The 14591-nt window shown below is 37.0% G+C and overlaps 1 protein-coding gene across 1 annotated transcript in view; it reads right to left on the minus strand.

The window, feature by feature from the left end:
• Positions 1 to 537: 537 nt before the first annotated feature.
• Positions 538 to 14591, minus strand: part of LOC149788979 (DNA-(apurinic or apyrimidinic site) endonuclease 2-like) — a 41235-nt gene continuing 27181 nt past the window's right edge. Inside the window, exons 5-6 of the mRNA XM_089975134.1 lie at positions 9802 to 9871; positions 538 to 7676 (exon numbers count right to left, since the gene is read on the minus strand). Coding sequence (XP_089831260.1) covers positions 6564 to 7676; positions 9802 to 9871 — 1183 coding nt within the window. The 3' untranslated portion in view covers positions 538 to 6563. The remainder of the gene's footprint in view (positions 7677 to 9801; positions 9872 to 14591) is intronic.

Raw genomic sequence — 14591 nt, forward strand, 5'->3', positions numbered from 1 at the left:
AGCAATTGGATGGGCTTTGTACCAAAAGTAGCAGACAAGCACATAAATCCAGAAATGCAAGCCACAATAACGAGGCCAATTTCAGATGATATTGTAAAAAATATATGTTGGGTCAATACAAACTTACATACTTTCAAATCATACTGCACACATCAACTTTTCAGAACAGCATGAATTGTCCATAGTACATGATGCAGTTAATTTCTTGGATATGGGTAGATGACTGCACATGATGTGCAGTTTATTTCTTGCATATGGGTAGACGACTGCAAAAATGTGCATCTAAAGGAAAGATTATATTTTCATTACACTTGACTAGTGCTTCAGCCATAGTTTTATTTAAACCTTATGTTTTGGGATGAAACAATTGGAGGGAGTATTTTGAGTGGATGCGAGAACATACTATTCAGTTAATAAAGAACCTGTTGCACAACGCTATATTATTTAGAGCATTTTAAAAGCCCCTCTTATGAGTGTGTGTGTAAGACAGAAAGAAAGAAAGGCAAGTACAGCTATGAAATCAAAAACAAGTAAACATTATAATGTGATAATAACACACTTTAATCAATGAATCAAAAAACTAAAGTTATAACTGCATATCTTCATTGAACATAGCTATATGTATACAAGATAAAGCGAACAGAAGATGATGCAAACACAAGATGAATTCCATTATTCATCAACTGATATATCTTGTACTGGGGTTGGAAGTGAAAGCATTTTTTATGGTTTGTTTTTTTAAAAATTCCATGTCCACATAGTAGATCTACCTAGTTTACTCAGGTACATGCTTGTACTATGAGAAATGAAAAAGGTATAAAGGAGAAAGAGAAAGAACAAAAAATTCAGAGAAGAATCATCATTTTTCTTTTCATGAGAAGTGTAGAAAACTATTGTCTATTTAATCTGAGATATATTTTTTGAAAATGCCTTCTATATATGGAGAAAAAAAGACAAAAGTACTGTGGTGACAACTCCAAGACCCACAATGTAATAAAACACCTTAAAATGAAACACTTTTACTAGCTATATTTTTTTCTTCATACAATAGCATCTGTGGGTACAGCAGTAATTTGCCATTTTCATTTATTTTTTGTTGTACAATTAGTTCCATTGTTAGACTGGTCTATTTTTCATGATAACTGGACAACTACTTTATACAAGACTTTCAAATTAATTATTTCAAAGATAGGACATAAAACAACTGGAAAGTTTGCAGACTTGATATTCAACTGCAGTGTGTTTGTCTTGAATGAATGAATAAAGTTAATAATTTTGTTTTTAAATATATGTGGGTATATGTAACAGAATTTATTTACCAATAAAAAGCTTGCACAGGTGACCATTTCATCACTACTGGTACTGATATTACTGAATTTAAAAACCATTTATGACACACTGCCATAACTGGAAACACTTATGTCCATAGTTTTTAGAAATCATATAGATGGTATGAAACACAGACCAAAAGCATACCTTATATGAGTGAAATTACAGATTAAAATGCACAAGACTACTCAAGGTCATAATCTGGTGCTGTAGTCAATTCTTAATTAGAATATAAACTTTGATGAGGTAGCTGAAGTAATTCGGTTAATAGAGCATCAGACTTGAAACCCAAGGGCATTGGTTTTGATACCTGGGTAGCTGCCTCAGTGTCCAGCTGCCATTTCGCAAGGGCATTGGATTTGATACCTGGGTAACTGCCTCAGTCTCCAATGGACAGCTGCCATTTCCCAAGGGCATTGGGTTTCATACCTGGGTAACTGCCTCAGTGTCCAATGGACAGCTGCCATTTCCCAAGGGCACTGGGTTTGATACCTGGGTAGCTGCCTCAGTGTCCAGTGGACAGCTGCCATTTCCTAATCTTAATATGGTCAATACTGTGCTAAAGTGTTAAAATTGTTTTAAAAAACTTTACATGACATAATCGTAAACAATGCAACAACTGTTATCTCCATGTAATCTTTATACATGTTGGGGAGAAACTTCTTGTCTATAACAAATTGTTCATCAACAAAGCTGGTAGTTTCAAAAGAACAGCTCTGTGTCAAAATCCTTTTATCTTATTATAAAAGAAATGTCGCTTTAACTGTATATAATACCTGATCATTATAGAAATTCACGAGCACAAGTGGATTTGAATTTTCTTGTTTCTAACATGGTCCACATGTGACAACCAAACTGATATTTTCTAGTAATAAATTCTGCACGTGCACATTTATATTCTGTCAATTATGAAATTGGTTGTTGCATGTGGACTTGATTGTGGACCATCTGAAATGCTGAAAAATACAAAAAGTAGCCAAGCATTAATTCTAGAAAAAGATAGCTATTTCAGTCAAACATGATGTCATAAGTATGTGCACAGTCACATTTAAAAAATGTTTTGTAAACATTATGTGCAGTTTTTTTGTTGCCATTGTCTTCTCAGATCAACTACTTTCTGAAAATATGTAAAGTTTTGGCCTTATAGTACCTACCTATTTTAGCACAGTCACTTTCACAATCTAGTATTGATTTTGATTGTCCACACGTGCAGTGTGTGATGTGATTTTGATTTTTAACGTAGCTTTAACAATTTTTCAGTCATATTGCTACGATGTCTGCAATGTGGCAGTTTATAGTGATGTCTAGCACTGGGGCATCATGCCGCAGACATGTAGCATGATGTCCCACCCAGTCACATTATCCTGACACCAGGCCAACCAGTCCTAACACTAACCTCTTAATGCTGAACGCCAAGCGAGGCAGCTGTTAGTACCATTTTTTAAGTCTCTGGTATGACTCGACCGGGGATCGAACCCACGACCTCCTGCATCCTCCAGACGTGCAGTATATTCTAACAAACTGAAGATATATGACAAATGTTTGAGACCTATGTAGCCTGTTATACCCAATGTGTATTTAGTGAAAGGTCATTCAAAATTTCTTTTAGGCAGACATAGATTTTGGAAATGTTTATATGTTAGATAACATTGCTATGGCAGAACAAGACTGGTTTGTTGCTGCATGTAAGTACAAGTCATGTTTTTTCAAATGCCGATCACATTTTTGCTGTTGTATCTTAGGTCAAATACTTTTTTGAAAATATGTAAGATTTTAATTACAAATGAGGCTTTGTGTTACCTCTTTATTCACATCCACATTTACAAACTATTCTAAATTTTGATTCATTACAGACCTGCAGTTCATTTTAATAAATTTAAGCAGCATATACTCTATCATAATCACTGGGTCATTAGAGAAAGGTCATTCAAAATTCCTTTTAGACAGATTTTAGATTTTGGAACATAAGTTTGTGTGTTGTTGTTTGGAGTTTTAAAGCCATTTTTCAGCACCTGATAGGCTATAAATGGTAACCAGTATCACTGGTGAGGAAGAACCACTGACCCATAGGAAGCTACTGGCAAGAAAAGTTTATGTTACCAGTAGATCAAATTACAGTGGCAGAAGAAGACTGGTTTCTTGTCAATTAAAAGCTATGTAAAGAAAACTCAAAACTGGTCTTAACTTCCGGCCTAGCTTGTGTTGCTGAATCAATTCTAAATCGTGCTGAAGAAAACAAAAGTAGCCTACATGAAAAACTTTGATTCATTCATTCCAAATACCACAAAATCATGTAGGCTAGTCATATTTTGATCACATTATTTCATGTTTTTGTCAAAACGCTATGATACGCTGAATGTTCAAGGTGAAGGAAAATAGTAGAAACAAGAAATTAAGATAGCATTAAATTTATCTCATTAGGCATCAGTTTAGCATCTGTTGGTACTCAAGGTTTAGCATCTGTCAGTACTCAAGGTGACCGATGATTCAAATAAGTATGTGTGTGTGATTTGGATTTTTATGAAGCTTTAACAATTTTTCAGTCATATCGCTACAATTACTGCACTGTGGCAGTTTATAGTGATGTCTTGCACTGAGGCATCGTGCCGCAGACATATAGCACGATGTCCCACCCAGTCACATTATCCTGACACCAGGCTGACCAGTCCTAACACTAACCTCTTAATGCTGAGCGCCAAGCGAGGCAGCTGTTAGTACCATTTTTATAAGTCTTTTGTATGACTCTGCCTGGGATCGAACCCATGACCTCCTGTATGCTCTAAACACTAGGCCACCGGAGCGGTTTTCAAATAAAGTAGATGACGTAGGTCTTTGATATGGTAAAGTTGTACTTCTCTGGATGTATTAAAGAAACTGACCTAAACAAACAGTGACCTACTTTTAATATGGCAGTGTATTGTTCCTCAGGTTGCATATACAAAGAATCTTTTATGACACTATAATAGTATATGAGATAATAACAAGCAAAAATGAAATATATTTGCTAATGCAAATACCAATGCCACTTAGCTGACAACATTTGGAGTTTAGAATATGCTCTACTGAACTGAGTACAGGCAAGCCGATAATACATTAAAAAGATTGATTCATGCTCAAGAAACATGGACCAAAATAAATGTAACAAAATTTAAGTTTTTAGTATTTAACTGTGATAAATTTTGTTTATGATTGACAAGTAACTTGACCTGGGCATGGTGGGATAAAATATCCCCGATTTTAATTTACATTTTTCCATTAGGAAAAAATTAAATTGAAGATCATGGACTCATCTCTATCCAATATGTCTTTTATGAGACAAAAGTATTTGTGGAAGATTTTCTATATAGGAACTTCGTATTTACGGAGTATACAGTGAAGTGATGGACAGCATGTGTGTGCACTTATTCAGTTTGGTTGAAAGTCTTTATTTAGCATCTGGTGACGTGGATAAGTGACTACAAAAGTACGACTCAATATGTAGGTTTCTGGGTATGATTTTTACTGGAGAATTCAAAAAGCAAAATATACATCTTGACAATGAAGATAAAGTTTAATCAATGCTGGAATGCTGAACATGCGTGACTGAAAATGTCAGAAACACTGAAACCAAAGAAAAATGAATATCAAAAGGTACATCTACACCACAAGTCGCTTGCCGGTAGCATCTCGTGGGTCGGTGGTTCTTTCCAGGGTTTTCCCGGGTTCTTCCTCCACCATTAATACTGGCCGCCATGTATAGCCTATCTTGTGCTGAAAAATGGCGTTAAACCCTACAACAACAACACCACAAGTCTAATATACATGCCAAATTTCACAAATATTTTCAATAGATTGGAGCTTTTCCCTGGAGATGAAAGTCGATAATGGATAGACAAATGGACAAAATCATCAGAAATCTTGAAACTGAAGAATTTTGAATTGCAAATGCACATCTGATTCACTAGCCTAAAACATGTATTAAATTGTAAAGGAATATCTGGGCCACTAGTCCAGAAGGTATACTAAATTTCACAGAAATATCTTGCATGGTTCTAGAGTTATGCTCCTGAAAAATGTGATGGGATGATGACTGGATGAACAGAATTTTTATCCATACTGCCTGCCAACTTTGATGGGCTGGGGGAAGTAAAAGGAAACTGGCTCATGGAATAAAAATTAAAAAGATGACTTGACAATGACCAGATTAATCATTCGTCTTCACTGCATCCCCCATCCCCAATCCAAAGTAGATTTAAATGGAAGTGAGTGAACACCCCTGCTGTGGCTCAAAATCTTGTGCAAACTGAGTGTTGCTTAGGATTGTCTCGAACATAGAAATAAAAAAGCTGCCTCGAACATAGAAATAAAAAAGCTGTCTCGAACATAGAAATAAAAAAGCTGGAGACACTTCCATGGATTACCCTCCCTTCTGTTACTGGACCATAAATCAACAGACTGCTGGTATTAAAGCTCATGTAGAAGTTTAACATTTAAAGTTGTTTGTAACCTATCACTTGTAAAAATCAAAATGGCCAATCACTCCATTTATTGTTGTTGTTGTGGGATTTAATGCTATTTTTCAGCACACAATAGGCTACACATGGTGGCCAGTATTAATGGTGGAGGAAGAACCCAGAAAAACCCTGAGAAGAACCACCAACCCATGAGAAGCTACTGGCAAGCTTTCTCACATATCCACATTAGCTGAATCCCAGACTTGAACCCACGCAGACAGAGGTGAGATGGCAGTGATCCGTAACGGAGAGTGCTTTAGACCACTTGGCGCCCCTCACTCCACGTATTAATGGTATTGTAACTTTACAATAATGTTATGGACAGCAGATTTCTGAAAATTGTTCTCATCTGCAATCTTATTAATGTGTTCTGCTCACCAAATATGGCTGAAAACTGACAACCCTAGCTGAAATTATGCTGCTGAAACGAGAAGCTTTGGAGAAGAAGCAATCAAGGATCACAACTCGGGTAAACGATGTTATTAAGTACTGGAATTTGAATCATTACAGATCTCATCACGACTAAGCTCCATATTTATCTGTCTGATTATCTACTTAATCATTCCAGATTTCATCACTACAAAACTGCATACATGTATATATCTATCCATCTATCTACTGAAACATTCCAGATTCTGTCACTACAAAAGTGCATATACATCCAACTGTCTATCGCTATTGTACAATAAAAAAAATGGAGAAAACTAACTTAAGGGTCATTAAAAAGTCAAAACAACTTATTCATCTTTTCATTTTGTCCACCCATAAAAAGCAGTCACATCTGGCCTCTGGGTTGTTTTTTTGGCCCTCTGGTCTAGCACATGTGAAGAATTGTCTTCCTTTGTTTGGACCAGTCTTTTTGACAACTCTAAGGACACAGGGCTCCTTATGGCCTTTACAGAGTGGAGGCTGGGGAGGACCCTTTAAAAGTTTCTTCCACGCATCCAGTGATGTAGGTTTATTAACTGTTTGAAATTCTTCAGTCTCAGATTTTAGTTCATTTATTTCCTTGACACCATTTAAGGCATTTTCTGACTGAATACTGCTAGATGATTCCTGACTACTTGATAAAATTTCATCTGTTTCTGTCAATATTTTTCCTGTGTCCTCAGTTCTTAACATGGTCTCTGATGTACTAGATGTGATGGGATTGGAAGTCTTCTTGGTGAAAAAATTAGTTAAACTCAACTGCTTTTGACCTAACTTTGTATCTAATTTCTGTTTCTTTGTTACCAGTTCTGCACTTAAACTGGATCCCCTTTTCTTGGCTGAATTCTTTGCATTGCTCTGCTTAGCATCTTGCAAGTCCTGAGAACCTGGCATTTCTAGCTCATTTGGAAGCTTTGAACCTTGAGTGTTGTTGGATTCATCGCTTAAATCAATTATGGAGTCAACCTTATCCTCCTTAGGTTTCTTCTGGAAGAAGGAAGAAAGTTTCTGCTGCTTGCCTGCAAACTCTGGCATATATTTGGTACACAACTGGGGACACTTTAAGGCTGAGACTACAGGACATGTCAACTCTACCTTGTATGGACAATGATCGGATCCTTCCACAAGCACCATGATGATACCATCTGCTAAATAATTCTCTGTAAAGGGAATATCGGCCAATATGTAATCTAGTCTTTTTCCATAATTTGTCTCCCGTGCCCCTGTCGATGTGCTCCAGTTTGTGTATGCCTCCTGCTTGTCTGGGTAAAGGTGACGAAAAGTGTCAACAAAGAGTCCTCCCTTTGTATGCATAGTAACAAATGGATAATCCTCCTTATCAACAACATCTGGAAGTTCTGGGTCGCGATTGGCTGGCCACAAAAATTGATTTAGCCAGATTCTGCTGGGCTTCTTGGTGAACTCCTGGAAAAGATAAAAGCATGTTACAGTTACACTTCCGATACAAAATGGCTCCACAAATCTGTAGTTATACAGCCTTGCATATTTTTTATTCCAGCCAAGGACATTTTCATTAAGAAGCATTTGATTGAAAGATATCCAGACAGAGATATATAAATAGATAAATGAATCAATGGATTATGCATGGATCATGCTCCTGTCAGACTTTGTCCAAGATGCTGTTGACACAGCCCTATATTCCAGGTGTGATCAAGGGTGGATATAAAAAGAAACATGGGTTTTGAGAATAGTAATAAGTATTGTTGACAGATGTACAATGGACACATGGCAGTGCCATATGCTCACTACGCCTTAGGGACAGGTGAGCTAAAACTTTGTAATTTAGCTTATAATTTATTGAGGATTAATGTAGAATTTATTGAAGATTAATGAGGTGATATTAAGCTTAAAAACCGGATTTTCAATTTAAACATTACACACTATCAAATGATTATGGATGGCTGTACTGATTGCTGAACTTCAAATTCAGTGATGCAGACAAGCTGCTGTTTCAATGTATGTATATTAACAATGTTTTAATGTATGTATATTCTCATTAGAAAACAGCACTATTTACATAAAAAATGTCATAGGAAATGAATATATAGGCTAACAATTTTAATTTAATTTTATGAACAATGCAAATATACTGCCACATCAGCCCACTCCATAAACAACAACAGAACTCAGCCCAATCCAGAAACAACAACAGTGTAAACATACTGGCATATCAGCCCACTCCAGACACCCCTCCCCCAAATGCTTAAGTTTTCAAACAGTTTCGCTGGAAATAGTTTTTGGGTCACTTTTTTTCTTCACATAATAAACGATAATGAGTTTTTTCTGACTGACTACATGGGATAAAGACAGATGACTGAGATAAACATGTGACTAGTGGAGTCGGAGATCTTTGATATAGCCCTGTACATGGCAGACTGTTCCCTGTGTAAATATCCACAATTTCTATGCAATCTTTGTAGAAATGTAGTTTTGTCAATGTGAGCTAACTTTCAAAAGCAACTGAGTAAGAAATTAACAGTCTTTAGAGTGGCAACAAGATCAAGCAAAGAGAGTGTTCCCCAGACCACAAGTCAGGGCAAGGTGTTGTCAAGGGTAATCATGGTAACAGCTCTTCTGAGGGCACCCTCTCTACAACAGAGGGTATTTTTACCCACTTCTGAGGGCACCCTCTATACAACAGAGGATATTTTTACCCACTTCTGAGGGCACCCTCTCTAACAACACGGGATTTGTACCCACTTCTAAAGGGCACCCTCTCTACAACACAGGATTTTTACCCACTTCTGAGGGCACCCTCTCTACAACACCGGGGATTTTTACCCATTTCTGAGGGCACCCTCTCTATAACACAGGGGATTTTTCCCAACTTCTGAGGTACATGTAAGACAGGACTTTTAATACAAGTGAAAAATAAAGGCTATGATAAGAAATGATGCAATAAAATACCCACATTGAAAAAAAAACTTACGCTATGTATTTAACCTCTAATGAATTCAGACATAGCAGTCCCCAAGGGCAGGGTGTACACCAATGAGGGAAGGGTGACACCTTAGGAGGACATGGTACAGCAGCCTTTATAAAATAGTCTAGGGACAACAATGAAATCATGGTAGGTAACCTTTTTAATATGCATGGACATCTGTTACATTTAAATAATTTCTTATCAGGCATCGATAGCACAGTGGTAACATAACTCCAAATCACCTCTGGAGTTCCAAGTTTGATTCCCTGTATGCCAACATGTGCAAGAGTTTGTGATCAACCATCCAAGCTACAAGACCAAAGACTATCTGACAACCAAATAAAAGATAAAGGAAACATCTAAACTGTTTTAAACATAGGGTCAAGATTTGTTATATATAATGCATTCCCTTCAAAATGTCCAATTTCTTCATGAGGTGGTACATCATCATACAATTTCTTCATGAGGTGGTACATCATCATACAATTTCTTTCATGTAGTTCTTGTCAAAGAATCACATGGCAGAAGTCAACACCCACACACTAACGCATTCAACTACACACTCACACATGAATGCATTCAACATGTACATTTATATTAACTTACCTCATGATTAGGATCGCAATGGTCTAATGATCTGTGTGTCGTGTTAATGTCACCAAGTACAAGTACATGACTGAAAGTATAAAGATTCCTTCACTGTATGACAAATAACAAAAATAATGCAAATTAAGAAAATCACTGACAATAAAAGTGGTCAATGTTACACCTAAGCTGAGTTTTCAAGGCAGTATTTTATATCTATTACAGTGTCACACACTATAGTAATGGGGAAATTTTATATCTATTACACAGTGTCCCACACTATATAATAATAATAATGAGGACTTTCTATAGCACCTAATCTTCAGAATCTCTAAGCGCTTTACAACATTAGACAACACCTATAAGATAAAAAACATAATAATAATAATGAGGACTTTGTATAGCGCCTAATCTTTAGAAGCTCTAAGCGCTTTACAACATTAGACAACACCTATAAGATAAGAAACCACAGTAAGGCTGTATCATGAATGCCAAATACATGCTGAAGACAGTAAAGTAATATATCATGGTCTATTGTGTCAAATGCTGCAGACAAATCAAGGAGGGTGAGGACTGTAATCTTTCCGCTATCCAATGCAGAGAGAATGTCATTAACTACTTTTAGAAGAGTAGTTTCAGTACTGTGGCAAGGGCGATATGTAGATTGTACATTGTTAAAAAGACTGTTTGAATTTAGAGGAGATACAAGCTGGGATAGAACAACCTTTTCTAAGATTTTTTATATGAATGGGAGATTAGAAACTGGGCAGTAGTTCTATAAATTGTTATGGTCTAGTGTTGGTTTCTTCAGCAGAGGCTTTACAATGGCAGTTTTGAAAAATGATGGGAATTCCCTGGATGAGAGAGAGGTATTAATAACATCAGTTAGTGAAGGCAATACTGGATCTAAGCACTCAAGCAGCAGTGATATTGGAATTGGATCAAGTTCACATGACTTTGGTACACTCTTCATCACGATTGTACATACAAAATCCATAGAGACAGGTTCAAATGCTGCTAATGGTTGCCGCTCAAATTCTGTATCCCAACTGTATGGTGACGACGAGTCAATTGAAATTGTAGTGTCAAGCTTATCTCTAATGGTTTGTACTTTGTCACGGAAGAAATCGGCAAACATGTCCGGAAGGACGACTGGAGAGAAGGTAGTTGGAAGTGGTGTTGATTTGTTCCTTGACATTAGCTTGTTAGTAATCTCGAAGAGCTCTTTGCAGCTGGAACTTTCCATGATCTTAGTAGTGTAGTGGGCTGATTTCGCTGCATGGACTATATTTGTGACATTCTTCTTAGCGACTTCATAGATTTGCTTATGAATAGTGAGTCTGGTGAAAAGTCAGAGCCTCTCAGCTTTACGGCGGTCTCTTTTAGCAGTGCGAAGCTGGTCCCTAACACTGCTATACCATGGAGAACACTTTTTAATTGATACTGTGCACTTGGTAGCTGGGGCATGTTTGTCAAGCAATGAACGCAGACAGTTATCGAGTTGTTCTGCGGTAGGAGGTAAGCAAGTTGTTAGGTTAGCTTGGATGTCATGCATTAGTTTGGTTCTATTTATCATACAGAGGTTTATCTTAGTAGCAGATAAAGGTGGAGGGTTAGGGACTGATATGTCAAGATGACATACAATGCAGAGGTGACCTGATGCAAGGTCATGGGATACCAGAGAGGACCGTAGAATGTTATCATCAGGACTATGAAGAATCCAGTCTAAAATATGACCATGTTTATGGGTGGGTTGGTTAACTGACTGTTTGAGGTGGAAAACATTAATGGAATCTATGAGTTTTGATGTATTTGAGTTTCTGGGACAGTCAAAGTGAAAGTTGAAATCTCCAAGAATAATCAGGTTGCCACCTATCGAATTTCCATAGTCCAGGAGATTCGGAAACTGCTCCAAAAAGAGAGAGTCAGCCAGCTTGTTTTTTCTACTAGGAGGAGGGCGGTATAGGCAGAAAAAATGGACTGACCTTTGCTCCAGTGTGAGTGTGGTCTGGACTAGATCAAACGATGTATGGTCGAAATTTAATGTTGTGGTGTAGTTAAGACGTTTTATCATGGAGTTCTTTGAGATGACAGCAATTCCACCTCCGCAAGAATTATGGGGGAACGACTAGATGGAGTAACCAGTGGGGAAATTTTATATCTATTACAGTGCCCCACACTATAGTAATGGGGAAATTTTATATCTATTACAGTGCCCCACACTATAGTCATGGGGAAATTTCGTATCTATTACAGTGCCCCAAACTATAGTAATGGGGAAATTTTATATCTATTACACAGTTCCCCACACTATTATATGCCTCATAAAAACATGCTGTCTAAGATAACAAAATAATTACCTTAAAATGGAATTATGCCTAACATTAAATTGTTTAATACACCTTTTGAAGACAGGTCTTGTAACAATCAATGTTGTATAAGCTTCTTTTGTGGAACAACAGCACCTCATTCTAAAGACATTTTATATTTAGCATTTAATCACAAAATGATGGATTGCATTCTCTACTATCTTATCAACCAAACCACTAATACCTGATCCATGATGGGTTGCATACTCTACTATAGTGTCAACCACACCACTCATACCTAATTCATGATGGATTGCACTCTCTAATTATCTCATCAACCAAACCTCTAATACTTGATCTATGATGGGTTGTATATTCTACTATCTCATCAACCACACCACTCATACCTGATCCATGATGGATTGCACTCTCTAACTATCTCATCAACCACATCACTAATACTTGATCCATGATGGGTTGTATATTCTACTATCTCATCAACCAAACCACTAATACTTGATCCATGATGGGTTGCATACTCTACTATAGTGTCAACCACACCACTCATACCTAATTCATGATGGATTGCACTCTCTAATTATCTCATCAATCAAACCTCTAATACTTGATCTATGATGGGTTGTATATTCTACTATCTCATCAACCACACCACTCATACCTGATCCATGATGGATTGCACTCTCTAACTATCTCATCAACCACATCACTAATACTTGATCCATGATGGGTTGTATATTCTACTATCTCATCAACCAAACCACTAATACCTGATCCATGATGGGTTGCATACTCTACTATAGTGTCAACCACACCAGTCATACCTAATTCATGATGGATTGCACTCTCTAATTATCTCATCAACCAAACCTCTAATACTTGATCTATGATGGGTTGTATATTCTACTATCTCATCAACCACACCACTCATACCTGATCCATGATGGGTTGCATACTCTACTATAGTGTCAACCACACCACTCATACCTAATTCATGATGGATTGCACTCTCTAATTATCTCATCAACCAAACCTCTAATACTTGATCTATGATGGGTTGTATATTCTACTATCTCATCAACCACACCACTCATACCTGATCCATGATGGATTGCACTCTCTAACTATCTCATCAACCACATCACTAATACTTGACCATTATGGGTTGTATATTCTACTATCTCATCAACCAAACCACTAATACTTGATCCATGATGGGTTGCATATTTTACCATAAACCACACATCTAATACTTGACCCATGATGGGTTGTATATTCTACTATATCATCACTCACACCTCTAATACTTGATCTATGATGGGTTGTATATTCTACTATATCATCAATCACACCTCTAATACTCGACCCGTGATGGGTTGTATATTCTACTATCTCATCACCCACACCTCTTATACTCAACCCATTATGGGTTGTATATTCTATTATCTCATCAATCACACCTCTAATACTCGACCCATTATGGGTTGTATATTCTACTATCTCATCAATCACACCTCTAATACTCAACCCATTATGGGTTGTATATTCTACTATCTCATCAATCACACCTCTTATACTCAACCCATTATGGGTTGTATATTCTATTATCTCATCAATCACACCTCTAATACTCGACCCATTATGGGTTGTATATTCTACTATCTCATCACCCACACCTCTTATACTCAACCCATTATGGGTTGTATATTCTACTATCTCATCAATCACACCTCTAATACTCGACCCATTATGGGTTGTATATTCTACTATCTCATCACCCACACCTCTTATACTCAACCCATTATGGGTTGTATATTCTACTATCTCATCAATCACACCTCTAATACTCGACCCAAGATGGGTTGTATATTCTACTATCTCATCACGCACACCTCTTATACTCGACCCATGATGGGTTGTATATTCTACTATATCATTAAGCACACCTCTAATACTCGACCCATGATGGGTTGTATATTCTACTATCTCATCACACACACCTCTCACACTCGACCCATGATGGGTTGTATATTCTACTATCTCATCACGCTCACCTCTAATACTTGATCCATTATGGGTTGTATGTTCTACTATCTCATCACGCAAACCTCTTATACTCAACCCATTAAGGGTTGTATACTCTACTATCTCATCCATCACACCTCTAATACTTGATCCATTATGGGTTGTATATTCTACTATCTCATCAAGCACACCTCTTATACCTGATCTAATGATGGGTTCCATACTCTACTATCCCATCAATCACACCTGTAATACTTGACCCATGATGGGTTGTATACTCTATTATCTCATCAAGCAGACCACTCATACCTGATCTATGATCAGTTGTATATTCTACTATCAACCACACAACTAATATTTGATCCATTATGGGTTGTATATTCTACTTTCAACCACACAACTAATACTTGATCCATTATGGGTTGTATATTCTACTACTGCATCAACCAAACCACTTTG

Source organism: Sinohyriopsis cumingii, chromosome 11, assembly GCF_028554795.1.
Source record: "Sinohyriopsis cumingii isolate HCF-2022 chromosome 11, ASM2855479v2, whole genome shotgun sequence".
In the NCBI taxonomy this organism is placed as follows: Eukaryota; Metazoa; Mollusca; class Bivalvia; order Unionida; family Unionidae; genus Sinohyriopsis; species Sinohyriopsis cumingii.